Source organism: Scyliorhinus torazame, chromosome 14, assembly GCF_047496885.1.
Source record: "Scyliorhinus torazame isolate Kashiwa2021f chromosome 14, sScyTor2.1, whole genome shotgun sequence".
NCBI classification, from domain to species: Eukaryota; Metazoa; Chordata; class Chondrichthyes; order Carcharhiniformes; family Scyliorhinidae; genus Scyliorhinus; species Scyliorhinus torazame.
The window spans coordinates 119,228,102-119,256,013 of NC_092720.1; the positions used below are offsets into that span (position 1 = coordinate 119,228,102).

The 27,912-nt window shown below is 47.8% G+C and overlaps 1 protein-coding gene across 3 annotated transcripts in view; it reads right to left on the minus strand.

Moving 5' to 3' along the window:
• Window positions 1-27,912, minus strand: part of LOC140389972 (rho guanine nucleotide exchange factor 4-like) — a 196,785-nt gene that overhangs the window by 69,677 nt on the left and 99,196 nt on the right. For all 3 annotated transcript variants that reach the window (XM_072474689.1, XM_072474688.1, XM_072474691.1), the window contains exon 10: window positions 13,787-14,019. In XM_072474689.1, coding sequence (XP_072330790.1) covers window positions 13,787-14,019 — 233 coding nt within the window. The remainder of the gene's footprint in view (window positions 1-13,786; window positions 14,020-27,912) is intronic.

Below are 27,912 nucleotides of genomic sequence, written 5' to 3' on the forward strand. Positions count from 1 at the left end.
CACGTCCGACCACGCGGCACCCTCTTGGACCTAGTGGGTGCCGCCATCATCCGACGCGAGTGCGGCAGAAGACTGTGCCGCGCAGCAACCTGCCAACGCCGGAAGCTCGAAATGCTACTTTTACGGCCAGGGTAAGCATCCCAGAAACGTTGCCCTGCACGGAACGCGATTTGCAAAAGGTGTGGGAGGAAGGGCCACTCCGCCAAAGTGTGCCAGGCCCGACCTGTCCCTAAAGTTCCTAGGCCCAGCAGCGCTGCATGTTGTCTGTCGGGACCGCCCCATCTGCCGCGCCACCCGCCATATGCGACCTGTTGGTGCCGCCATCTTCGCTGTCAGCCACCATGTGCAACCCGTGGGGACTGCCATCTTTGATTTCGCCCACCATGCGCGACCCATGGAGGCCACCATCCTGGGACCACTCCGCAGCCTCCCGGGACCCTTACTCACCCGGTCGTACACTGGCCACCGCTATTTCCGACCGATCCACCCATCACCTTCCGAAGCTCGCCTCCAACACACTCGACCAGTCTTGACCTCATCACCTCACGAAATCCACGATAACCATCCGGATCAAAGGGCACGAGACGGCCTGCCTCTTCGACTCCGGGAGCACAAACAGCTTTATCCACCCAGATACGGTAAGGCGCTGCTCCCTCCCAATTTTACCTGCGACCCAGAAAATCTACCTGGCTTCCGGATAACATTCCGTAGATATCTGGGGGTACTGCGTTGCAACCCTTTTGGTACGAGGCGTAGAGTACACTAACTTTAAGCCGCGATGCACGCTGTGGACGAGTCCATTCCTTTCCAGGTGGAGAGTGATGCGTTGGACTTTGCCCTGGCCGCTACCCTCAACCAGGCGGGTAGGCCCGTGGCTTTCTTCTCCCGTACCCTCCATGCCTCCGAAATTCGACACTCTCTGTCGAAAATGAACCCCAAACCATTGTAGAACCTATGCGACATTGGAGGCATTACCTGGCCAGCAGGCGATTCACTCTCCTCACTGACCAATGGTCGGTTGCCTTCATGTTTAACAATACACAGCGGGGCAAGATCAAGAACGACAACATTCTGAGGTGGAGGATTGAACTCTCCACCTACAACTACGATATTTTGTACCAATCTGGGAAGCTCAATGAGCCCCCAGATGCCCTATCCCGCGATACATGTGCCGACCTCGGGCCCTCCACAATGACCTCTGACACCCGGGGGTCACCCGTTTTTTTCATTTTATCAAGGCTCGCAACCTGCCTTACTCCATCGAGGAGGTCAGGACCGTGACCAGGGACTGCCAGGTCTGTGCGGAGTGCAAACCGCACTTCTATCGGCCAGAGAGGGCGCACCTGGTAAAGGCCTCCCGCCTCTTTGAGCGCCTTATCATCGACTTCAAACTGACCGTAACATGTACTTCCTCAACATTGTTGACGAGTACTCAAGATTCCCTTTTGCCATCCCATGCCCTGACATGACCTCTGCCACCATCATCAAGGCCGTGCAGTCTCTTCACCTTGTTCGGGTTCCCCACCTACATCCATAGCGATCGGGGTTCCTCCTTCATGAACGATGAGTCGCATCAGTTCCTGCTTAGCAAGGGCATCGCCTAAAGCAGGACGACCAGCTACAACCGCTGGGGAAACGGACAGGTAGAGAAGGAGAACGCGACGGTATGGAAGGCCGTCCTTCTTGCCCTACTGTAATGGGAGAGGTATTTTCAGAACCCCAAAATGTATCATGGAGTTCAACCAACCTCCCCCTTTAATGGATTGTTGCTTTTGAAGAAAACGCCTTGTTCCTCAGGTGTGATATTACAATTATGGACACGTGGTTCTTAACACAAAACAATGTTTATTCCCTGAACTCAACTTAACCTTTTAAATAAGCACTGGATCACTTAACACCCCTTACTTCAAAGATAACCCCGAAAATAATACAACATTAAATAATCCCTCAAAATGTTCCTTTAAACATCCACAAGACTTCACCTTTAACAACAGACATGAGCTTACATTCAATATACTTATAGTCTTTGGATTTGCAGACATCCACAGACCAGCTCTGTGTTTTTCTTCCTGCAACTCTTTTCCAAACACACACACACTCCCAGCTTTCTCCTCAAACTGGCTTTCTCCTTTCATGCAGCTCTCAGCAAACCAGCCAGGCACTTTTCAGCTGCTCTCAGCAAAACACACAGACACACCCAAGCTGCTCTCCCAAAATGAAACCAAAAGCAGAAGTGAGCTCAGCTCCCCCCAACCTCTGACATCACTTCAGTAATATGATCAGCTCCATTCCTTCAAGGTACATTGCTTAAATATCCATTTCTTAAAGGTACTCTCACATGAAAACACCCCCCAAGAAGAAAAATAAACCATCAACTTCAAAATGGTTTCATTTTTAACCTTGCACCATCAATTAAGAAATGCACACAGTAAAAATACTTTTTTGTTTAAAAAAAAACACAACACACACAAACAGGCATAATAATATAGTCCATTTTCCCCGTTCTTCTTCCTCCAACCGAAATCCTTCTCGATTGACAGTCTCTTGGAACAAAAAAGTCTCTGCATGATCCATCCATCCCTCTACTCCTCGGCATTTCTCTTTAGAATCAGATAATTTAGTTCAATCTGACCACAGAGTCCCTTGCAATTCTCCAATACAGGAACATTGGTTACCACAGCTTTCAGGCATTCAAATGCCTGTTGACAGTCTGCTGTCTATTTAAATTTTTGACGCTTCTTTAGCAAGTCCATCAGTGGAGCAACCATGCTACAAATCATTTGCACAAAGGTTCGATCAAATTCATTCATGCTAAGAGATCGCATTATTTCCCTTCGTCTTGAGGGTATCGGAAACTCCGCATGGGGCAGCATGGTAGCATTGTGGATAGCGCAATTGCTTCACAGCTCCAGGGTCCCAGGTTCGATTCCGGCTTGGGTCACTGTCTGTGCGGAGTCTGCACATCCTCCCCGTGTGTGCGTGGGTTTCCTCTGGGTGCTCCGGTTTCCTCCCACAGTCCAAAGATGTGCAGGTTAGGTGGATTGGCCATGATAAATTGCCCTTAGTGTCCAAAATTGCCCTTAGTTTGGGTGGGGTTACTGGGATATGGGGATAGGGTGGAGGTGTTGACCTTGGGTAGGGTGCTCTTTCCAAGAGCAGGTGCAGACTCAATGGGCCGAATGGCCTCCTTCTGCACTGTAAATTCTATGATCTATGAAAGTAATTCGGGCTTCTCCAAATTCACTTTCGGCTAGATTCATCACCAAACACGCCTCCTGAAGTCGATCGAAGAACTCCATACGATGTTTTAAATGTTCTTTCCATGTCTGGAAGTTGGAAATAAAAGCAGATTGTCCCACTTTCTCAATGCAATCCTTCAAACGTGGGATAGGGTAAGAGTCTGTTCTTGTAACTGCATTCACCTTTCGATAGTCCACACACAACCATTGGGTACCGTCTAGTTTAGGTACCATCACTGTGGGTGAGCTCCATTGGCTGCAACCCATTTCAATTATGCCATTTTTAAGCATACTCTCAATCTCTCTGTTAACCTGTGCCAATTTTAAAGGATTAAGTCTATATGGATGTTGTTTGATAGGAACAGCATTTCCCACATTTACATCAGATAGAGCCATTTTAGTACTTCCCAATTTATCTCCACAAACTTGCCCATGTGATATCAATAACTCTTTCAAGTCAGTTCGTTTTTCCTCTGTAAGGTAACTTAACAATTAATCCCAATTTTTAAAAACATCCTCATTTTTCAATTTAATTTGAGGTATGGCAAATTCACGGTCATCCGGATTTCGTTCGTCACATTGAGTTAGAATCATTAAAACCTCCTCCTTTTTCTCTCCTTCCCTTTCAAAGTACCTTTTAAGCATATTCACATGACACACTCGGTGAGTCTTCCTTCTATCTGGTGTTTTTACCACATAATTCAACTCACTTAATTTCCTTTCAATCTGATACGGTCCACAAAACCTAGCTTTTAAAGGCTCACCTATCACTGGTAACAACACTAAAACTTTATCCCCACTGGCAAAACTACGAACTTTGAATTTCTTGTCCGCTACACGTTTTATCACATTTTGTGCAACTTTCAAATGTTGTCTAGCCAATTCACCTGCTCTATTTAATCGTTCCCTAAAATTTGACCCGTAATCCAATAATGTACTTTCTGATTTCTCACCCACCAATTTTTCCTTAATCAATCCAAGTGGTCCTCTTACCTCATGACCAAAAATTAGTTCAAAAGGACTAAATTTGTTTGACTCATTAGGTGCATCCCTAATTGCAAACAATACGAATGGGATTCCTTTATCCCAATCCTCTGGATAATCTTGACAATACGCCCTCAACATTGTCTTTAATGTCTGAGGCCACCTTTCTAACGCTCCCTGCGATTCTGGATGGTACACAGTTGATTTAAATTGTTTTATTCCTAAGCTATCCATAACTTCTTTGAATAACTTTGAAGTAAAATTCTATCCTTGATCCGATTGAATTTCTGTGGGTAGTCCATATCTAGTAAAGAATTTAAGTAATTTCTCCACAGTCCTTTTATCTGTAATCTTATATATTGGAATGGCCTCTGGAAACCTAGTAGACACATCCATTATAGTCAAAAGATATTGATTCCCACTTTTTGTATTAGGAAGCGGTCCTACACAATAAATTAGGACCCTCGTAAAAGGTTCCTCAAATGCTGGAATGGGTATTCAGGTTTTATCACTGCTTGAGGTTTCCCTATCACTTGACATGTGTGACATGATTGACAAAATTTAACTACATCTTTATGTAGTCCAGGCCAATAAAAATGTTTCTGGATTTTAGCTTGAGTTTTCCTTATTCCCAAATGACCTCCCACTGGTACCTCATGTGCAACTCGCAACACCTCCTTTCTATACCCTGCCGGCAATACTACTTGATGAACTTCTGCCCACTTTTCATCCGCCTGCATATGTACAGATCTCCATTTTCTCATCAAGACATCACTTTTGCGGTAATAACACTCTGGCATACTCTCAGATTCCTCTTCCGTATATGCTTTCTGATATATCCGTTTTATTTCTACATCTTTCTGTTGTAACTCCACCAATTTTCCTGAACTAAAAATATCCGCCTCATCCTCCACCTGTTCTTGTTCTTTTTCAACCATCTGATCAAAAATCTTTTCTGATAATTGCACTTCAACTTCATCTTCATTCTTTCATTTTGCCTCTTGTCTTAACCTGTGACCTTGTTACTACACAATCTGGAAAATTCCCAGGATATTCGTCCTTCAACCCTTCAGTTGTCTGATTTTCCACTGGCTTATCAACCACAGTAGGCATCACTCCCACCTGCGATCCAGCTATATCATTACCCAAGATAAACTGTATTCCTGGACAAGATAGTTTATCTACTACTCCTACTACCACTTCACCACTCTTCACTGGACTTTCCAACCTTACCTTATATAATGGAACACTACTCCTCTCACCCTGAATTACACATATCACCACCTTTTCTGGCAACATTCTTCCCAAACTACACAATTCCTCATCTCTTACCATTAAAGATTGACTAGCCCTTGTATCTCTTAAAATTGTGACTTCTTCACCTGCTCCTCCTGATACACATGAGTAAACTTTACCCACACAAGTAAATTCTTTAAAGACATCTGGCACCTTCTTAACAATTACTTCTTGAACAGGCTGTACACTCATTTGCACCTCCTTCGCTTCCCTTGGGCTTTCCTTTACCGCTCTAACAAATCCCACTGTCTTATCCTGTTTTACCACATCAGCCTTCCCAGTGCTTTTCTTCAACCACCAACACTGTGACTTTACATGGCCTAGTTTATTACAGTGAAAACATTTGAAACTTTTTCTTTCTTTTCCACCCTCCTGGATTTCTTTTTTAATCTGAGGTACACTCTATTTATTGTCTCCCATCAGATCACCTGTATCTTTACCACTTGAGTATTTCTCATGTCCCCAGTTTCTATCCCTCATCGGCTGAAACTGATGTCGGAAACCAATCTTTGATTCATGAACTAATTCATAATCGTCTGCATTTCTGCTGCTAATCTCCCAGTTTTAACCCTCTGTTCTTCCACATGAGTTCACAGTACATCAGGAATTGAATTTTTAAACTCCTCCAAAAGTATAATTTCTCAGAGCTTCATGCGTTTGGTCTGTTTTCAAAGCCCTTATCCACCTATCAAAATTACTCTGTTTGAGCCTTTCAAACTCCATGTATGTTTGACCAAATTCTTTCCTTAAATTTCTAAACCTTTGTCTGTAAGCTTCAGGCACTAGCTCATATGCACTTAAGATAGATTTCTTCACCTCCTCATACGTTCCAAATACCTCCTCCGGTAGTAATGCAAACACTTCATTAGCCCTACCTATCAGCTTTGTTTGAATCGGTAATACCCACATGTACTGTGGCCATTGCATTTGTTTAGCTACCATCTCAATTGAAATGAAAAAGGCTTCTACCTGATTCTCGTCAAACCTTGGCAATGCTTGGACAGATTTAAATAGACCCCCACCACATCTTCGACTATGACGCTCTGTCTCATTATCCTCATCCATCTCCTCCAACTGTACGTGTCCCTTTGCGTCTGCCAATTTTAACTGATTTTCATGTTTCAGAGCCATTTTCCGAAGTTCAAACTCTGTCTCTTTTTCCCTTTCCTCTTTATTTCTTTCTTTGTTTCTTTCTTCTCTCTCCTTTTCTTTTTCCTCTCTGTCTCTATCTCTTTCTTTCATTGCAATATTCAAGCCGCTTTAATTCTTTTTCATGTTCAAGTTGCTTTAATTATTTTTCATGTTCATATTGCTTAATCTGCAACTGGAGCTTTGCCATATCTAATGAGACAGAATGTATCACAGGCAAACGTAAATGCGCAGATACCGCGTTAAGTACCTCATCTTTTTGTATTTTGCTAGGCAGTGTTAACTGCAATGCTTTTGCCAAACCTAACAGTCTGTTTTTAGTCTCTGTCAGTAAGGTATCACGTGTTACCGTTTCCACCCCCAAAAACTTGAGCCTCCGAAAGAGCCATTGTTTACAACACTCTCCCCACTTAAACTAAAATACCACACCGGAAAAGCCACAATCCTTCACGGTCTTTAAGTTCACAAAAGCCAATCCAATAGATAGACGTTTATCCCGGACGAGACCCCAATTGTTATGGGAGAGGTGTTTTCAGAACCCCAAAATGTATCATGGAGTTCAACCAACCTCCCCTTTGATGGATTGTTGCTTTTGAAGCACAAGGCTTGTTCCCCAGGTGTGATATTACAATTATGGACACGTGGTTTTTAAACACAAAACAATGTTTACTCCATGAACTCAACTTAACCTTTTGAATAAACACAGGATCACTTAACATCCCTTACTTCAAAGATAACCCTGAAAATAATATAACACTAAATAATCCCTCAAAATGTTCCTTTAAACATCCACAAGACTTCATCTTTAACAACAGACATGAGGTTACATTCAATATACTTATAATCTTTGGATTTGCAGACATCCACAGACCAGCTCTGTGTTTTTCTTCCTGCAACTCTTTTCCAAACACACACACACTCCCAGCTTTCTCCTCAAACTGGCTTTCTCCTTTCATGCAGCTCTCAGCAAACCAGCCAGACACTTTTCAGCTGCTCTCAGCAAAACCAGTCAGGCACTTTTCAGCTGCTCTCAGCAAAACACACAGACACACCCAAGCTTCTCTCGCAAACTGAAACCAAAAGCAGAAGTGAGCTCAGCTCCCCCCAAACTCTGACATCACTTCAGTAATACAATCAGCTCGATTCCTTAAAGGTACATTGCTTAAACATCCATTTCTTAAAGGTACTCTTACATGACATTACGTTCTAGAAGTCACCCACTCTCCCGCTGGCAGGAGGTCCTTCCCGATGCGCTCCACTCCATCCGGTTGCTCCTGTGCACTGCCACCAATGAGACCCCTCACAAACGTATGTTTGCCTTCCCCAGGACGTCTACCTCCAGGGTCTTGCTCCCGTCCTGGCTGACAGTCTCAGGGCCCGTCCTCCTCCGGCAGCATGCGAGGAGTCATAAATCGGATCCCCTCATCGAGAAGGTCCCGCTTCTCCATGCCAATCCACAATATGCCTAGGTGGCACATCATGATGGGTGGCAGGACACAGTCTCCCTCCGGGATTTGGCACCTGCAGGTTCCCCAGCGACCATCACCACCACCCCCGATCCTACACCGTCTCCCTCCACCACTACCCAGCTACTTCAAGAATTGGCACCCGCAGGCCCACCAGCGACCATCACCACCACCCCCGCCCCAACACCGCCTCCCCCTCCAGTGACTGAACTACTGGGTGAAGAAGAGGACAACACGCTCCCGGATGCGCAGGTCCCGACACCAGTGCCCACACCACAGCCGGGACTGAGGCGATCACAACGGAAGGTCAAGGTCCCGACAGACTTGACCTTTAAGTCCACTTCACCCCCGCTGGACTCTTTTCTTTTTAACAGGGGGTGAATGTGATAAACCACTGTTAGTGTATTATATGTCTGGTGATAAACTGTTACTGTACTATATGTATTGTGGTAAACCACTGCCAGATGGCTCCGCCTCCCCTCCGGCTTGGTATAAAGGTGGCTGACCTCCAGCCCTGCCCCAGTTGGGGATCGGTGGCCAGGAGGCTTTCTGTTTAGCTTATTAAAGCCTCAGTTTCGTTCACTACTCATCTTGTGTTCATTGATGGCACATCACCCTCTTAATACCAAAAACTGTCTGTCTTCCAGTCAAAAAATATAATCCTCGATAGACATGTGTTCAATTGAGCAAATCAAAGAGCAAATGGATCAATACACAGCCACCCTAAAAATCTTGGCAAAGAAATGTGCATTTAAAACTCTCATTGATGAACTATTCAGGGATCAAATACTTAGTAGAATTCACAATAATTTATTCTGCAAGCAGCTATTGCAAGAAAAAGATCTAGGCCGGGATTCACCGCTGCTGTGAACGGCAAGAGAATTCTGCCCCTAATGTTAAAGGCAGCCATTATTATCTGCATGCTAAATGAACAATCAGAAAAGAGAAGCAGAAATTTTAGGCAGGAAACAGATGTACTTGCAATAGAGGGCATGCCCTGCCCAAACTGCAGTGGCCAGCACACTTATAACAGAACAGCTTGTTTTGCATACAGTAAAAGATGCAACAAATGTGGAAAATGGAATCACTTCTCTAAATGCTGAAGAATGCAGCTGCTTTCCTCTGCCATCTGCAATAGGGCAGCTTGTTGGTCCTCCAAGGGTAGGAGCATCAGTGAGATGAATGAACTGGAGCTCAACCAAAGCAGTAAAACTACAGAGCCTCCAACAACACTCCATTGGAAACTTAACACTGCCAGAGAAAGGGCAGCGCGGTGCCGCAGTGGGTTAGCCCTACTGCCTCACGGCGCCGAGGTCCCAGGTTCGATCCTGGCTCTGGGTCTCTGTCCGTATGGAGTTTGCACATTCTCCCTGTGTTTGTGTGGGTTTCGCCCCCACAACCCAAAGATGTGCAAGGTAGGTGGATTGGCCACGCTAAATTGTCCCTCAATTGGAAAAAATGAATTGGGTAATCTAAATTTTTTTTTTTAAAACACTGTCAGAGAAAAGGTGAGATCTTCACCACCCTCAATGTAATTCACAGTAACTCAAGACTAAAAGTAAAGTTGACACTGGAGCAAAGTGTAACATGTTGGCTTGGTGAATGTTATGGGAACTAGACCCACACGTAGCACCAGACCCCAGCACTCAGAGGGACTTCATGGCTTATGGCTGACAAATCCACACCAAAGGTGTAGCTACTCCCCACTGCAAGCAGGACAGTTTCAAGTTACATATAGTTGAGCAGAATATAAGGCCACTATTCGGTCTTCAGGACACTATTTCACTGGCGCTCATTCAACTTGGTCCAGACGTGCAAGCTCTACAACACCAGGCCCCAGAGATGACAGCATGCAAAGATCTCTTCAACTGTCACATCATTGAGAAGTTACCAGTTGTGTACCATGAGACAAGATGATTCGGTGCCACCAAGAGGAGAGTACGGGTAGACATGAAGCAGAAGATAGTTCGTGAGCTGCATCAGATGACAGCATGAAGTATCATACCTCCTATAGATGAGGCCACAGAATGGGTTTCAGCAATGGTGGCCAAAGTAAAGAAAGATGGTGTGGTCAGTATCTGTATTGACCCAGCGCAGTTGAACAAGGTGCTACTCAGACCTTATCACCCTATGAAGACAGTGGAACAGTTGATAGCAGACATGCCAAAGGTATTCAGCGTTCTCGATGCAAAATGCAGGTTCTGGCTGATCCTGTTCGATGAGGAACCCTCAAAACTTGCCATATTCAAGTCTTTGGTAGGCAGATATAATTTTCTTCATATGGCCTATGGGATCTCCACTGGCAGCAAGGTTTTCCAGCTGCGCATGGAGCAACTCTTTGCAGGCCCACCTTGCGAGATCATTGTTGATTGCATCCTGGTTTAGTGTCGTAGTATGCAAGAACATGATGTACGTCTTTGTCTCGTCCTCGACAGAATCAGGACCCTAAAGCTGAAGCTTAACCCTGGGAAGAACAGATACAGGGTCAACCAGGTTCCTTACATGGGTCATCGACTCACAGCTGATGGTGTAAAGGTCGATTCAGACAATGGCTATATGACAGCTGTCCATTCCTGTGGCTAAACATGCCCTACAGTGTTTTTTTGCTGTGACAAATTATCTTTCTAAGTTCATTCCATGTTACAATGAGGTTACTGGACCTCTTTGTCAACCTCTCCAGCTGGATGTCGAATGGTGCTGGCAAGAGCACCACACAGCAGGCTTCAACAGACTCAACAGGCACCCACAGCCCTATTGGTGTTACAATACTTTGATGTTCGAGCACCTGCACCTATATCAGTAGACACCTCTCAGTATGGACTTGGCACAGTCTGCATCTAGAATGGAAGACCAATAGTCTTTGCTGCAAGTGTCCCGATTGACTCTGAGACACACTATGCACAAATTGAAAAGGAGCACCTCGCTTTAGTCTTCGCCTGTCAGAAATTTCATGACTTCATATATAGTCATCCTGCAACTTATAACTATCTGAAAGAAGCCTCTCCACCCTGTCTGTATGGCTGCAATGCATGATGCTAAACCTGCAATGTTACAAACTCAGCATCACCTATAAATGTGGTAAGAAGCTGTACTTGGCTGAAACCCTTCATAGAGCCTCCTCACCCACTACAGACCAGGCAGATTGTGAAGAAGACATAGACATCATAACAATAGAGGCGCTTTCCTTTTGACGAATTCAAGAACACAAAGATGCCTTACATAGAGAAATCGCATGCAGGCAATTACAAGATGTCATCATGAGAGACTAGACGGGGTCCTCAAAGGACATTCCCCACAACGGCTGCACATTTTTCGTCAACTAAACGAGGGTGATGTAGATTGATTGGCCACATGCTGAGGTGACAACCGGCTACATAAGAGGTCACGTGCCGGGAGCACGGGAGTTGGTTATCTCCGGGGGCACGGGCAGGGCACAAGTGTTGAGGTGGCTGCTAAACTGGAGAATAAACTACTCTTTGTTGTAAGACCTTGCTGTCTTTGATTCAGGAACCCAACATTTATAGATTTCAATGACCTGCATGGTAAATCTCATGAAAAGCTCTGTTAGAGATGTTGAGAACGACTTAATTTCTGGATCACAAAGCAGTCACAATCTGACCAATTTGTACTGAAGTTACATTGGCAAAGCAAGCGAATTGGTATTACTAGCAATACAACGCCCAGAATTTGGGCTAATGGAAAACAAATTGTGCAGTAAAGTAAAGATTTTAGCCAATTGTAATATTTCCTGTTCATCGCTTAGGTAAATAACTGCACTGTTTATTTACATATAACCACAATGCAGAGGCTCAGAGCCTTGTGGCTGTAAGTCAGCCTCCAGGATCGAACTGGTACAGAAACCCACACTTGTTTGGGTGATCCTCCACCCTGGTCCCTGATTGGTTACCCAAGTCATGAGATCCTCTCAGCAGATCACCCCATAAAGCGGACAAACACCACACCAATGTGTAGCCATTTGTTGTTTTTGAATTGCTTAGTAATCGGCAAGTAACATTCACGCCATACAAGTACCAACCAGGCAATGACTATCTCCAGTAAGAGAGAATCAAACAATCTTGACATTCAATAGCATTACCATCACTGAATCCCCCACTATCAACATCCTGGGGGTTACCATTGATCACAAACTGAACTGCATTAGCCATATAAATACTGTGGTTATAAGAGTAGGTCAGAGGTTAGGGCCTCCTGTGGTAACTCACCTCCTGACTCCTGAAAGCCTGTCCGCAACCTATAAAGCACAAGTTAGGAGTGTGATGGAATGCTTTCCACTTTCCTGGATGAGTGCAAGTCCAACAACACTCAACAGGCTCAACACCATCAAGGACAAAGCAACCCGTTTGATTGGCATTCACTCCCTCCACTACCGACGCACAGTAGCAGCAGTGTGTACCATCTTCAAGATGCACTGCAGGAACTCACCAAGGCACCTTAGTCAACACCTTCCCAACCCACGACTATTACCTTCTAGAAGGACAAGATACATGGGAATACCACAGCCTGGAGGTCCCCTTCCAAGTCACTAACCACGCTGACTTGGAAATATATTGTCGTTCTTTTACTGTCACCGAGTCAAAATCCTGGAACTCCTTCCCTAACAACACTCTATGTGTACCTCCACCACATGGACTGCAGCGGTTAAAGAAAGCCCGCCACCACCTTCTCAATTGGGGATGGTCAGTAAATGTTGGTCGAGCCAGCGAAGCACACATCCCGTAAAAATTGAATTAAAAAGAGGTACAATCTGTTTGATTTGATTTGATTAAGATAGCATCAATTACCTTTTTGCACAACAACATGCTTTACTGCTTTCAAATTACTGATCAAACATTGCTTGATTAAAATGAAAAGTGATCAGAAACGCCAATTTTGTTTCGCTGAGTACATTTAGATGATTATTCTCACTCCAGGCCTATTCAGATGGGAAACCAGCTGTATGAGATGATCCCTCACTTCACAGCACATGACAAGGTATTCTGTTATTTTACATTTCCTAATTAATTATCAAGGTAACAACTGAAGCCACTGATCTAGAGCATCTTCATTGATCACTTAATCTATCGCCTTCCAAGTTGTGAAACCACCTGAGCCACATCTAATTCTGAGGCGATTGCTTAGTGATTAAAAGAATGGCTTGCGGCAAATTTCTCCCATTCGTTCCTTGTAGGTCCTTGGCAGTGAGGCTGATTGCTATAAATCATAGAAAACCTTTGTACTCCCTTTTTAGAAGTGCAATATCCTGTTAGACGGGCGCCTACCACATGGATTAACAAATGAACGATGTATTAAAGTAAGAAACTATGTACAGAGAGTGAGATAAAAGCTACCATGTTTCAAGGCTCCAAACTCCTAACTGAATGGGAATCCGTGCTCCGTCCCCAGAGTTCACGCCCCCCGGCCCCATTGACCAATAGGGTCACGTGGCCCTCAGGGGAGTCGCCCCCTTAAAGGGACACCCTACGACAACAAGTTTCAGCAATTGTTGTGAAAATAAGCAAATCAGTAGGAGAACCGTAAAAGATTGTTTATAGAAGTGGAAGGGGGAATCCAAAGGTCTAGCCTTTAGACGGAATATTGATCTATTACATTTTATTCCCTCTGCTGTGATGACAGATTGTTTAGCATGCTTACCTGTGACAGGGTGTGGTGGACTTCAGCAGCTCCATCAGCTGCAAAGGGTATTTACAGATCTTCTGCACTGGCATTATCATAAATGCATCGATGGAGAGGTTCGACATGTGCTGGTGCAATCGGCAGGTCTCAAAAAATAACGCATAGTCTTGTATCTTCATGAGTTTGGAGATTTCAGAATAAGCACTGGGGTAATTGCTGCAGTACTCAGAGTAGACCAGGAAACCTTCATGCTGCAAAGGGGAAAAGAAAGTAGCAAGTAGAGTTAAGGCATCATTAAAGGACAAAAATGGAAGCTGTTTTACAATTGATCCTGAGACAAATGAAACAAGAGCAAAACATAATCTTGCTGTACTTACACTACAAAGCTGACTACTACCCAGTGTGGTACAGCCCTGACTGGGTCTATTTGATCCTTTCTGCCTCTGTAAATGACTGCATTAAGATTGGTGTACTCTATTCTATTTGGTCAAATTGAAGAAGCAAGACCAGTCCATGTTTAATGTTTTTTGCTGTTCTATTAAACGTATTGGGATAAAAATATAATAATAATAATAATCTTCATTGTCACAAGTAGGCTTACATTAAGCAATGAAGTTACTGTGAAAAGCCCCTAGTCGCCACACTCTGGCGACTGTTCGGGTACATGGGGGAGAATTTAGAATGTCCGAATGACCTAACAGCACGTCTTTCGGGACTTGTGGAGGAAACCGGAGCACCCGGATGAAACCCACGCAGACACAGGGAGAACGTGCACACTCCACACAGACAGTGACCTAAGCTGGGAATCGAACCTGGGACTCTGGAGCTGTGAAGCGCCTGCTTTCAGCTGCATCTCACGTCACCCCAAATTGAGTTCAGCCATAAAACTGGAAAAAGCAGAAAATGAACAGCAAAGCTCTGACTCATGCACGATTTACATTTTCCACCTTTCTGAAAAAAAGTCATATTGCACTTGCGATGTTAACCCTGTTTCTCTCTCCACAGATGCTGCCAGACATGTTGAATTTTTCTGTTTTCATTTTATATCTTCCGAATGCCCCATTTGAGAGAGAGAAAAATCAGCCACACTCCTCTTTCGATGTTGAGAAAAGATGGAATTATTGATGAATAATCTTCAAGCCAGTCCGTCAGATCACTGACACAAAGATGCAACTGACTGGACACTTTCAATGACTTGTCAATAGTCACATCCATCCCTGTCTGTTTGCAGGCTTAAACTAAGAAGGCTTTGAATCACAGCGCAAAAGGAGCCCATTCGGCCCATCAAATTTACACTGTCCGACCCTGTGAAAGAGCATCCTATCTAGGCCCACGCTCCCACCCAATCAGCGTAACCCATAACCCCACCTAACATTTTGGACCCTAAGGGGCAATTTAGCATGTCCAATCCACCTAACCTGCACATCTTTGGACTGTGGGAAGAAACCAGAGTACCCTGGGGAAACACACACAGGAACGGAGAGAACATGCAAACTCGACACAGTGAAAGAGCGTGAGGAGAGTGGCGAGGACATTGTGAAAGAGCACGAGGAGAGCGGCTCAGGATAAAATAACACGAGGAGAGCGGTGGAGACACAGAGTAAGAGTGCGAGGAGAGCGGCGGGGATACAGTGAAAGAGCGCGAGGAGAGCGGTGGGGGCACAGTGAAAGAGTGCGAGGAGAGCGGCGGGGACACTGAAAGAGCGCGAGGAGAGCGCCGGGGACACAGGATAAAAGAGCACGAGGAGAGCAGCGGGGACACGATAAAAGAGAGCGAGGAGAGCGGTGGGGACACAGTGAAAGAGTGCGAGGAGAGCGGCGGGGACTCAGTGAAAGAGCGTGAGGAGAGCGGCGGGGACACAGCTGCTGGAGAAGCGGCCTTCAGATTTTTGGCGGGAGCAGTGGCCAGGGGTCTGTCGGGAAGAGCGACATCACAGCAAAGCAGTGACCTGATTGGCTGGTAAGGAAAGTGCTCCAATTAGCAGAAGCTGGGAGAAATTTAACTCTTCCTGTGTTGGTAAGTGTGGTAATACCAGGTATTGCAGCACCTGAGAGGTGGATGACCATTGGCTAGACCTAGGAGTCAACCATTGGCTAATGTACATAGCTCCGCCCTGAGAGGCAGAGTATAAGAAGCAATGCCGTCCCAGCAGCCTTCACTTTCTGTATCGAAGCTGCTGGGAACAGTTCTAGCTGATTAAAGCCTATTAGTTATGACTCACCTTGTCTCGAGAGTAATTGATTGCGCATCAGTAAGTATTGTGATTAGTAAGTAAAATCTTTATTCCTTTCACTTATTCATTATTTGATATTATATTTGTAATCAGTTAAGGTAAAGTGTAAAAATGACAGGAGATCCCAGACCCGTGTTATGCTCCTCGTGCTCAATGTGGGAGTTCAGGGACGCGGCCAATGCCCCTGACTCCTTCATGTGCGGGATGTGTGTCCAGCTGCAGCTCCTGTTAGAACGCATGACGGCTCTGGAGCTGTGGATGGACTCACTTTGGAGCATCCGCGATGCTGAGGAGGTCGTGGATAGCACGTTCAGTGAGTTGGTCACACCGCAGATTAGGATTGGTTAGGGACAGGGAATGGGTGACCAAAAGGCAGAGAAAGAGCAGGAAGGGAGTACAGGTGTCCCCAGCGGTCAACTCCCTCCAAAACAAGTATACTGTTTTGGATACTATTGGGGGAGATGACTCACCAGGGAAAGGCAGTAGTAACCATGCTCATGGCACCGTGGCTGGCTCTGCTGCACAGAAGGGCGGGAAAAAGACTGACAGGGCTATAGTCATAGGGGATTCAATCGTAAGGCGAGTAGACAGCCATTTCTGTGGTTGAAAACAAGACTCCCGAATGGTATGTTGCCTCCCGGGTGCACGGGTCAGGAATGTCTCAGATTGGCTGCAGGACATACTGAAGAGGGAGGGTGAACCAACGATATAGGTAAAAAACAGGATGTGGTCCTACAATCTGAATTTAGGGAGTTAGGAGATAGGTTAAAAAGTAGGACCTCAAAGCTAGTAATCTCAGGATTGCTACCAGTGCCACGAGACAGTCAGAGTAGAAATTCAAGAATAGTCAGAATGAATGCGTGTCTTGGGAGATGGTGCAGGAGGGAGGGGTTCAGATTTTTGGGACATTGGAACCGGTTCTGAGGGCGGTGGAACCATTACAAATCGGATGGTCTACACCTGGGCAGGACTGGAACCAATGACCTAGTGGGTGCTTTTGCTAACACTGTTGGGGAGGTTTTAAACTAATGTGGCAGGGGGATGGGAACCAGATTAGGAAGTTAGAGGTCAGTAAAGGGGCAGCAACTAAAGCCAGTAAGGTACTAGATAATAAACTCAATGTGACTAAGGGGAAGAGTAGACAGGGAAGAGATGATGAACGCAAAGGGACAGGTGGTCTGAGGAACATTTTTTTTAATGCGAGAAGTGTAGCAGGTAAGGCAGATGAATTTAGGGCTTGGATTAGTACCTGGGAATATGATGTTATTGGTATTACTGAGACTTGGTTGTGGGAAGGACAAGATTGGCAACTAAATATCCCAGGGTATAGATGCTTCAGGCGGGATAGAGAGGGAGGTAAAAGGGGTGGAGGAGTTGCATTACTGGTCAGAGATTATATCACAGCTGTGATTATGGAGGGCACGATGGAGGATTCGAGTACCATGGAGGCAATATGAGTAGAGCTAAGAAATAGGAAGGGTGCAGTAACATTGTTGGGACTTTACTACAGGCCTCTCAAAAGCGAGCGTGAAGTAGAGGTACAAATATGTAGACAGATTATAGAAAAATGTAGGAGCAATAGGGTGGTCGTGATGAGAGATTTTAACTTCCCCAGCATTGAATGGGACTCATGTAGTGTTGGAGGTGTAGATGGAGCAGAATTTGTAAGGAGCATCCAGGAGAGGTTTTTAGAGCAGTATGTATATAGTTCAACTCGGGAAGGGGCCATACAAAACACAAAGCATCAACCCAGAAAGAGAAATTAAACTTTAAAATTTTTTTTAAAGATACTTGGGGAATGATCCCGGCCAGGTGGTTGAAGTTTCAGTCGGTGATTACTTTGGGAATAGCGATCACAATTCCGTAAGTTTTAGAATAGTCATGGACAAAGACGAGAGTGGTCCTAAAGGAAGAGTGCTAAATTGGGGAAAGGCCAAGTATAACAAAATTCGTCAGGAGCTAGGGAATGTGGATTGGGAGCAGCTGCTTAAGGATAAATCCACAGTTGGAATGTGGGAGTCTTTGAAGGAAAGGTTGATTAGAGTGCAGGACAGACATGCCCCTGTGAAAATGGGCAGCACGGTAGCCTTGTGGATAGCACAATTGCTTCACAGCTCCAGGGTCCCAGGTTCGATTCCAGCTTGGGTCCCCGTTTGTGCGGAGTCTGCACATCCTCCCCGTGTGTGCGTGGGTTTCCTCCGGGTGCTCCAGTTTCCTCCCACAGTCCAAAGATGTGCAGGTTAGGTGGATTGGCCATGATAAATTGCCCTTAGTGTCCAAAATTGCCCTTAGTGTTGGGTTATGGGGATAGGGTGGCGGTGTTGACCTTGGGTAGGGTGCTCGAATCCTCCATCGTGCCGCCCATCATCATATTCATGTTTCCTGTTCTAGTATCTATTATTTTACATTTACCACAAGAACAGGGTCCAACAGACAACTTCTCAATGAGACATGGCGCAGAATTTTACTTTTCAACCCCGGGACCCAATGGATATGAATCCAGGTTGATGCACCGTCAATTACCACAAGACAAGAATGGTGGAACAATCGAGGCTTTATTGAGCAAGATGTTGTGCCTCCTGTAGCTGGAACCAGAATGGCTACAGCATCGGAGAGCACACACATTTATACGCCGCCTGCTGGGCGGAGCCAGCAGGCAGGGATTTATCGTTGTACCCTTAATATACGGGAAGTGCCGTAATACATATATAATATGCCACTAGTGGTGACTACCACATTCACCCCCTGTTAAAAAAAGAGGCTGGCAGGGGTGGTGGAAAACATTACAAGCTAAGTCTGTCGGGGGCCTTGACCTTCCTCTGCGATCGGCTCAGTCCTGGTGGTGATGTGGGCGCCGACTTGGTCCCCTGCAACTCCGGGAGCGTGCTGTCCTCGTATCGTCACCCCTGAGTGGATCCAGTGGGAGGATGGACCCTGCTGGGGTGGGAGCTGTGGTGAGGTTCGCTGGAGGGAGGAAGAGTGGCGCAGAGGTGGATGAGGCAACCCGGGGGAAGGGGGGGGGGGTCAGGTCGCTGGTCGTGGCTGGGGATCCAGCAGGTGCCAGGTCCCGGAGGGAGACTGTGTCCTGGCGCCCGTTGGGGTGTGCCACATAGGCGTACTGCGGGTTAGCATGTAAGAGGTGGACTTTTTCGACCAAGTGGTCCGACTTATGGGTCCGCACATGCTTCCGGAGGAGGACGGATCCAGGAACTGTCAGCCATGTTGGGAGCGAGATCCCGGAGGTGGAGATCCTGGGGAAGGCAAACACACGTTCATGAGGAGTCTCGTTAGTCACGGTGCAGAGGAGCGATCGGATGGAGTGGAGCGCGTCGGGGAGGACCTCCTGCCAGCGGGAGACCGGGAGGTTTTTAGACCGCAGGGCGAGCAGACCGTCCCGTTCTCCCTCTCCACCTGCCCGTTTCCCCGGGGGTTGTAGCTGGTTGTCCTGCTCGAGGCGATGCCCTTGCTGAGCAGGAACTGACGCTGCTTATCACTCATAAAAGAGGATCCCCGATCGCTGTGGTTGTAGGTGGGGAAACCGAACAGAGTGAAGATGCTGTGCAGGGCTTTAATGACCGTGGCAGAAGTCATATCGGGGCATGGGATGGCGAAAGGGAACCGGGAGTACTCATCAATCATGTTCAGAAAGTACGTGTTGCGGTCGGTGGAGGGGAGAGGTCCTTTGAAGTCCACACTGAGGCGTTCAAAGGGGCGCCTTCACCAGGTGCACTCGATCTGTCCGGTAGAAGTGCGGCTTGCACCCTGCGCAGACTTGGCAATCTCTGGTGACGGTCCTGACCTCCTCAATGGAGTAGGGCAGGTTGCGGGCCTTGATGAAATGGAAGAACCGGTTGACCCCCGGGTGGCAGAGGTCATAGTGGAGAGCCCGGAGTTGGTCCGCTTGTGCGCTGGCACATGTACCGCGGGATAGGGCATCAGGGGGCACGTTGAGCTTCCCTGGGTGATACAATATCTCATAATTATCGGTGGAGAGCTCGATCCTCCACCTCAAGATCTTGTCATTTTTGATCTTGCCCCATTGTGTATTATTAAACATAAAGGCAACCGACCGTTGGTCAGTGAGGAGAGTGAATCTCCTGCCGGCCAGGTAATGCCTTCAATGTCGCACAGCTTCCACAACTTGGGCCTCCTTTTCGACAGAGGAGTGCCGAATTTCAGAGGCATGGAGCGTGCGGGAAAAGAAGACCACGGGACTGCCCGCCTGGTTGAGGGTGGCGGCCAGAGCTACGTCCGATGCATCACTCTCCACCTGAAAGGGGAGGGACTCGTCGACCGCGTGCATCATGGCCTGGGCGATGTCTGCCTTGATGAGGTTGAAGGCCTGACGGGCCTCAGCCGCCAGGGGGAAAACTGCGGACTGAATGAGTGGGCGGGCCTTGTCCGCATAATTAGGGACCCACTGAGTGTAATAGGAGAAAAACCCCAGGCATCGTTTCAGGGCCTTGGGGCAGTGGGGGAGAGGGAGTTCCAGGAGGGGGCGCATGCGGTCGGGGTCGGGCTCGAGGACTCCATTTTCCACGACATAGCCAAGGATGGCTAAGCGGTTGGTGCGGAACACAAATTTCTCCTTATTGTATGTGAGATTAAGGAGTTTGGCGGTCTGGAGGAATTTTTGGAGGTTTGCGTCGTGGTCCCGCTGATCATGGCCGCAGATGGTGACATTATCTACGTACGGGAAGGTGGCCTGCAGTCCGTACCGGTCAACCATTTGGTCCATCTCTCGCTGGAAGACCAAGACCCCATTAGTGACGCCGAAGGGAACCCTAAGGAAGTGATAGAGGCGGTCATCTGCTTTGAACGCAGTGTATTGGCGGTCCTCCGGGCGGATGGGTAGCTGGTGGTAGGCGGACTTCAAGTCCACTGTAGAAAAGACTCGATACTGCGCAATCTGATTGACCATGTCACGTATGCGTGGGAGGGGGTACGCGTCGAGCTGTGTGTACCGATTGATGGTCTGACTAGTCAATGACCATCCTGTGCTTCTCCCCAGTCTTCACTTGAGCTCTCCAGGGGCTGTTGCTGGCCTCAATGATCCCTTCCCGCAGAAGCCGTTGGACCTCCGACCTGATGAAGGTCCTGTCCTGGGCACTGTATTATCTGCTACTGGTGGCGATAGGTTTGAAATCCGGAGTGAGGTTCGCAAACAGGGAAGGTGGATTGACCATAAGGGTCGTGAGGCCGCAGACAGTGAGGGGGGGGGGGGGGGCGGTAGGGTTCCGCCGAATTTTAAGGTTAGGCTTTGGAGATGGCACTGAAAATCCAGGCCGAGTAACAGGGCAGCGCAGAGGTGGGGGAGGATGTAGAGCCGGAAGTTGCTGAACTCTACGCCTTGGATGGTGAGGGTCACGATACAGTACCCCCGGATTTCCACGGAATGGGATCCGGAGGCCAGGGAGATTTTCTGGGTGACGGGGTGTACCGGGAGGGTGCAGCGCCTTACCGTAGTGGGGCCGATGAAGCTCTCAGTGCTCCCAGAGTCAAAAAGGCAGGTCGTCTCCTGCCCATCGATATTCACCGTCGTCGTCGCGGTTGCGACGTTGCGGGGCTGGGACTGATCCAGGGTGATAGAGGCGAGCTGCGGCAGATGCTGGGAGGTCCCAGGCTGGTCAGCGGTGGCGGAGGTAGCGGCAGGCGATGAACGACCAGACGAGCAGGGGTCCTGAGGCGCCGTCCAAAATGGCGCCGGAGATGGCGGCGCCCATGGGGCGCACATGGCGGGCGGCATCAAAGATGACAGCGCCCACGGGCCGCACGTAGCTTGCGGTGAGGAAGATGGCGGCGCCCATGGGCCGCACGTGGCTTGCGAAGGGGAAAATGGCGGCGCCCCTGGGATGCACGTGGGGGGTGTAGGAACGCCGGGCCTGGAAATAGCGGCGACCGACCGGGCCTGGCAAACAGAAGCAAAGTGTCCTTTCTTCCCACACCCATTGCAGGTCGCGCTCCGTTCTGGGCAGTGCTGCTGGGGTGTTTGTTTTGCCCGCAAAAATAACACTTGGGCCCCCCAGAGTTGGCTGGCTGCCATGCGGCGCAGGCTTGCAGTGAGCTGGAGTCGGCAGCTGGTGGGGCCCGCGATGCCCATGAGGGTGCCGTGCGGTTGGGGGCGTAGGACTGAACATAATGGGAGGCCACTTCTATCGAATTAGCGAGCTGCCTTGTTCCCGCAAGATCGAGCGTACCCCCTTCCAGTCGCCGCTGGCGGACGTACGCAGACTTCATGCCCGTGACGTAAGCATCTCTAATTAAATGTTCTGTGTGCTGGACTGCCAAAACTGCCTGGCAGTCACAGTTCCTACCTAGGATGTGCAGTGCACGCCAGAAATCATCCAAAGACTCCCCGGGGAGTTGCTGTCTCGTGGCCAGGAGGTGCCTGGCGTATACTTGATTTACTGGTCGAACGTAATGTCCCTTCAGGAGCTCCATCGCTTCGGAATAGGTGGGCGCATCCCGGATGAGGGGAAAAATGTCAGGGCTCACCCGTGAATAGAGGACCTGGAGCTTTTGCAAGTCCGAGGTTTCTTCAGCGGCTGTTCTGAGGTAGCTTTCGAAGCAGGCTACCCAGTGGTCAAAGGCGGACGTAGTGTTGGCTGCTTGAGGGCTCAGCTGCAGGCGATCAGGCTTGATGCGGCGATCCATCGTTTAACAAATCTTGCTCAATAAATTGTTGCACTGTCAATTACCACAAGATGAGAATGGTGGAACAATCGAGGCTTTATTGAGCAAGATGTTGTGCCTCCTGTAGCTGGAACCAAAATGGCTGCAGCATCGGAGAGCACACACTTTTATACGCTGCCTGCTGGGCGGAGCCAGCAGTCAGGGATTTACCGTTGTACCCTTATTATACGGGCAGTGCCGTAATACATATAATATGCCATTAGTGGTGACTACCACACAGGTCTCAAAGGCCGGGAGTGATTGGCTGCGAGGGGGGGGGGGGGTGCAGGGGGCCTCGAACCAACACAAGGAAGGTTGGGGAAACGTGTTATAAAACTTTTGAAATAAATCATGGAGGAGAAGCCTGCGGTATTTTTAAAGGTTACGTTTGCAGATCATGAAGGTACAAACAAGAGCTTTATTGGAAAGGTGTTTTCTCACAGACTGCACAGAATGGACTGACTGTTCGCCCTCCCAAACTGCTGCTGATGTCATCAGTGCGTCATGTGATCAGACTCTTAAAAGGACCTTGTTCCACTAGGAACAATCATGAATACACAACTCTTTCCTCACCCTTTACATCAGATGTTCCTGCAATGAAGCACACTATAACGTTAACCATCAAAATTTACAATATGAACAATGAACAGACACAACTGTCAACAAGTTAGATGTTTTGGAGGACATTGATTCTTGTGTGATTGTCAGTGAACCTCAGTCAGCTGCCTTTTGGTGTTGACTGTAACCTCTGGTGTTTTTGGTGTAGTTTGATGTCATCCGTTGTTGCCTCAACCAGAGTCGATGTAGGATTTGGAGGACGAGTCAGTGTTGAAATGTCCTGAACTGTCTTCCACAGTTGTTCTGGTATTATCAGGTTCGCGGGTTTGCACAGGTCTTCACTTGGCACAGTTTGTTACAGACTCTCGGTTGATTCTTGTCTCTGGCAACCTTGTTTGAGTTGCTAAATGTTGATCAGCATGTCTTCTCCACACAGCATCGTTCTGAGTTTGGGTGGTGTAGGAGATCAGTCCTATCCATGTTAACCATGGTGGACCCACACAGCTCGCTGACGCAGAAGAAGGTAGGCCCCCCGCAGATCGTGCGTGCCCGCTGATCAGTGGCCCACGATCGTGGGCCTGGCCATCGTGCAACCTCCCGTAAAGACTGATTCCCACCTCCCACCAGAATGGCCACCGCAACCGTGACGCCGAGCTCCCGCAGGGTGGGACCATACGTGAACCACGCGGCAAGAACTCGGCCCATCGACCGCGGGGCCTCTTTCAATGGCCCCCGACCGGTGCCGCATCGACCGTGCGCGACTGGCGACAATTCTCCGGTCGCCGGAGGTTCGCATCCCGGCGTCGAACCCGATCGCGGGTTTGACACTCCATTCTCCGCCCCCGCGCCGTGCGCGATTTCGGTGCGGAGGCTCGGAGAATCTCGGCCACAGTGTTTAGCCCTGTTATTACATTGCAAAACCTGATTCAGCTGCTTTTTCAGAGCTTTCACTTCAGAGGCTCATCTCTTCTTCTTCTCTTCCTCTAGATTGTATTTCCTTTGTAGTTCATTCCATTTCACCCAGGATAGATCTTAGCTGGAGTAAGGTGGAGCTGGTGTTCAGCTGGTGTTGGAATTCTCCGACTTTGTTCAAGCTCCATTTCCAGCCTCTTCAGTTCTTACCCCAGGATGTTGATCTGTTTTTTTTGTTGCCAACCGCTGCCCCTCCAACCTGTAGAGCAGGGCCTCCTTTACGTAAATCTCGTAGCGTCACTCTTTTAGCGTCACTTATCCAGATTGTAAAGTACCTCTACACCTCGCTTCGAGGTTTCATTCTCGCTACATTAACCCTCATATATTAGGTCTTGTTTATGGAATGCAACTTCTAAACTCTCCAGTTGAAGCTGTTGCTCCTGAGGATTTCCAAACGGATTCTCACTCTTTAAGAACATATCAAATTTAGCCATTAGGGTTGGCTTGTTAAGCAAAGTCACATGTGATGAATGTAGGATTTTAGATACATTGGAGTATAAATATTTGCTGAAGTAAGGGTTAAACGCTAGAATTAGAGAGTGCTTGACTGCCAAAGTCACGTTTTAAAAGAATCTTGGGTTGAAAGACAACAAAGGTTTTAGGAGCCAGAGGGGCAATTAACCATTGGCTTAGGCTAATGCAATTTTGTTTAGATTAAGGGAATTCCCAGTGGAGTTAATTAGTTTCAGCTTGGTGAGATTATGTCATTGCTGGGTGGAGCTAAGGCATCAGGATTTTTTTGCAAAAGAATTTTCAGTTAAGTTTTGATCTGGCTGACGCTGAGACCAAGTAAGGTAGTTTGTTCTCACTGGAAGTTAGTTAAAATAGATTAACTGTATTTAAAGCAGTGCAGACTTGTCTGAAGACAAAGGGGAGCTAAAACAATCCAGTTGAAACAGCTTTTGAAGACATTCGGCCCGACTTTCTGCTGGGGCTCAAGCCAGAGTCAGATCTGTTCTCTGAAGCAGTGTCAAGAGATTTTTTTTTCTCAAAGAATATCTCTGTAAAGCAAGTATTATTCAGTGCTATTGATAGTTCGGGTGGATTGAGGGCTGAGATGGCCTATTTTCTTGTTTAAGTGGGAATAAAGATAGCAAGTAAGGATATTGTATTCACTGTGTTGAATAGTATTGTTCAAGGGGTAAGTGTAAGCTATTTTTGGGTGTGATGTTAAAGAATTTAATACTGTGTTAGTAATAAAGTTCTGTTTTAAAACACCATGGGCGACACCATGGGATGTCCGCCAACTGGCGCCAAAGACGGCGCCAATCAGACGGGCATCGCGCCGGCCCAAAGGTGCGGAATGCTCCGCATCTTTGGCGGCCTAGCCCCAACATTGAGGGGCTAGGCCGATGCCGGAGGGATTTCCGCCCCGCCAGCTGGCGGAAATGGCGTTTGTTGCCCCGCCAGCTGGCGCGGAAATGCGGCGCATGCGCGGGAGCGTCAGCGGCCGCTGTCAGTTTCCCGGCGCATGCGCGGGAGCGTCAGCGGCCGCTGTCAGTTTACCGGCGCATGCGCGGGAGCGTCAGTGGCCGCTGTCAGTTTCCCGCGCATGCGCAGTGGGGAGAGTCTCTTCCGCCTCCGCCATGGTGGTGGCCTTGGCGGAGGCGGAAGGGAAAGAGTGCCCCACGGCACAGGCCCGCCCGCGGATCGGTGGGCCCCGATCGCGGGCCAGGCCACCGTGGGGGCACCCCCCCGGGGTCAGATCGCCCCGTGCCCCCCCCCCCCAGGACCCCGGAGCCCGCCCACGCCGCCTGGTCCTGCCGGTAAATACCAGGTTTGATTTACGTCGTCGGGACAGGCAATTTCTGGGCGGGACTTCGGCCCATCCGGGCCGGAGAATCCAGCGGGTGGTCCCGCCAACCGGCATGGCCTGATTCCCGCCCCCGCCCAATCTCCGGTACCGGAGACTTCGGCGGGGGCGGGGGCGGGATTCACGGCGGCCAACGGCCATTCTCCGACCCGGCGGGGGGGTCGGAGAATGACGCCCCATATTCTTTGCCCAATCACTTCTTTGTGAAGTATCCTTTTCTCACAATCTTACTAAAGCCAGTTTAGCTCACTTGACTGGACAGCTGGTTCGTGATGCAGAGTGAGGCCAATAGCATGGGTTCAATTCCTATACCGGCTGAGGTTATTCATGAAGACTTTGCCTTCTCAACCTTGCCCCTCGGCTGAGGAGCGGTGGCCCTCAGGTTAAATCACCATCAGTCAGCTCTCCCCCTCAAAAGGGAAAGAAGCCTGTGATCATTGTAGTGATCTCCATGTGTGCATGTACACAAGGGGTTAATGTGTAATCAGTAGCACCACATGATCACTAGAGGGCCGGACCAACAGGGGTATAAAAGGCAGCCACATTGGGGCTCTCTCTCTCTCTCTTGGGTGCACTGTGATCAAAGCAACAGCAGTCTAGTTTAGATGGACAGTGGAGTTACGTACAGTTCCCATAGTTAGATCTTGTTAACCTTATCACTAGTATCAAAGTTAAAGTAAAGAACTCATATAAATATTGTTGTGGTTACTCAACAAACCTTTTGTTACTACTGGAAGAGTTTGAATCTTCTTCATTGGGATTCAGAATACCTCATCATTAACCAAGGATTGAGTAGCACATGTTACCTACCACACAGGTAACAAAACAGTCATCTGGGACTACGCCCATTTTACACAAAATTAAAACAAAATATTACAGTTACCATCCAATATCCTAGCCATTGTTGGGGTCTGATCTTGGATCATAATAAAGGTTATGTTAATTCGTCTTGCTGCTGGTATGGTCGTTGGACTTCAGATGCTGCTGTACAGAGTGAAAAAGGAAAGGAATATTGGTGTTGCAGACTGCACTCTGAGCAGCTCCAACTCTTCATTTGGTCATCTGGAGCAACTCCCAACCAAACATCCTTCATGAGTTTCTGTGCTGGCTCCTTTTCCTCCTGTTGTTGCTGTTGTTTACTATCAGCAATCTTTTCATTCTTGTTGACCACTGAAGGGAGTCAGCAGCTCCTTTCCCAAACTGAATGTTCTTTCCAATGAACTCGAGAGTTTCCTTTTGGCAAGGAATTTTGAGATGCACCCCAATTTCTTGTTCCTCTATGGTTACGAATTCAAAAAGAGAGCACGTAAATGCATTCTAGTCATCCTCGCCTTTTTTTTCAGTATACGTTTGACCTTCATTTTTGCCAAAGCATTCATCTGCATCATCTGTAAGCTCTTCACCCTTTGTTTCGCGATCCTGAAACACATTTGTTGCAGTTTGCTGAGCCTTTGTTGTCTTGGTCCCTGCACTGCTAGCCTGAGCCTTGGTCACAGCTGCTTTCAGAGCTCTTTCAGTCGCTGCTACTTTCTGTTCCTTTAGGCTTTTGGTTGGGCCTGGTTCAGACTCCAACATGAGATTCACCTCGGCCCAGTTTAGTTTGATTCTCTCCAGCCAGGTTCTTCCCATTAGGGCTGGCTAATTACCTGTAACAATGTACAGGGACAAGACTGCAGTCTGTCCGTTTACCTACACATTTATATCAATGCGGCCCCTCAATGGCACTACTTCCACAGTATTGGTTTTTGGTATTTTCTTCGAGGGTTTTAGGCGATATGTCATAGTCTGTCTTGGTAAACAGTTTCTGTGAACAATTAAATGTCTGCGCCAGTATCCACCTCCATTTTCACAAGTTTCTGTCAGTTGTGTTCTCTATTTTGCTTTACCTGGATGGC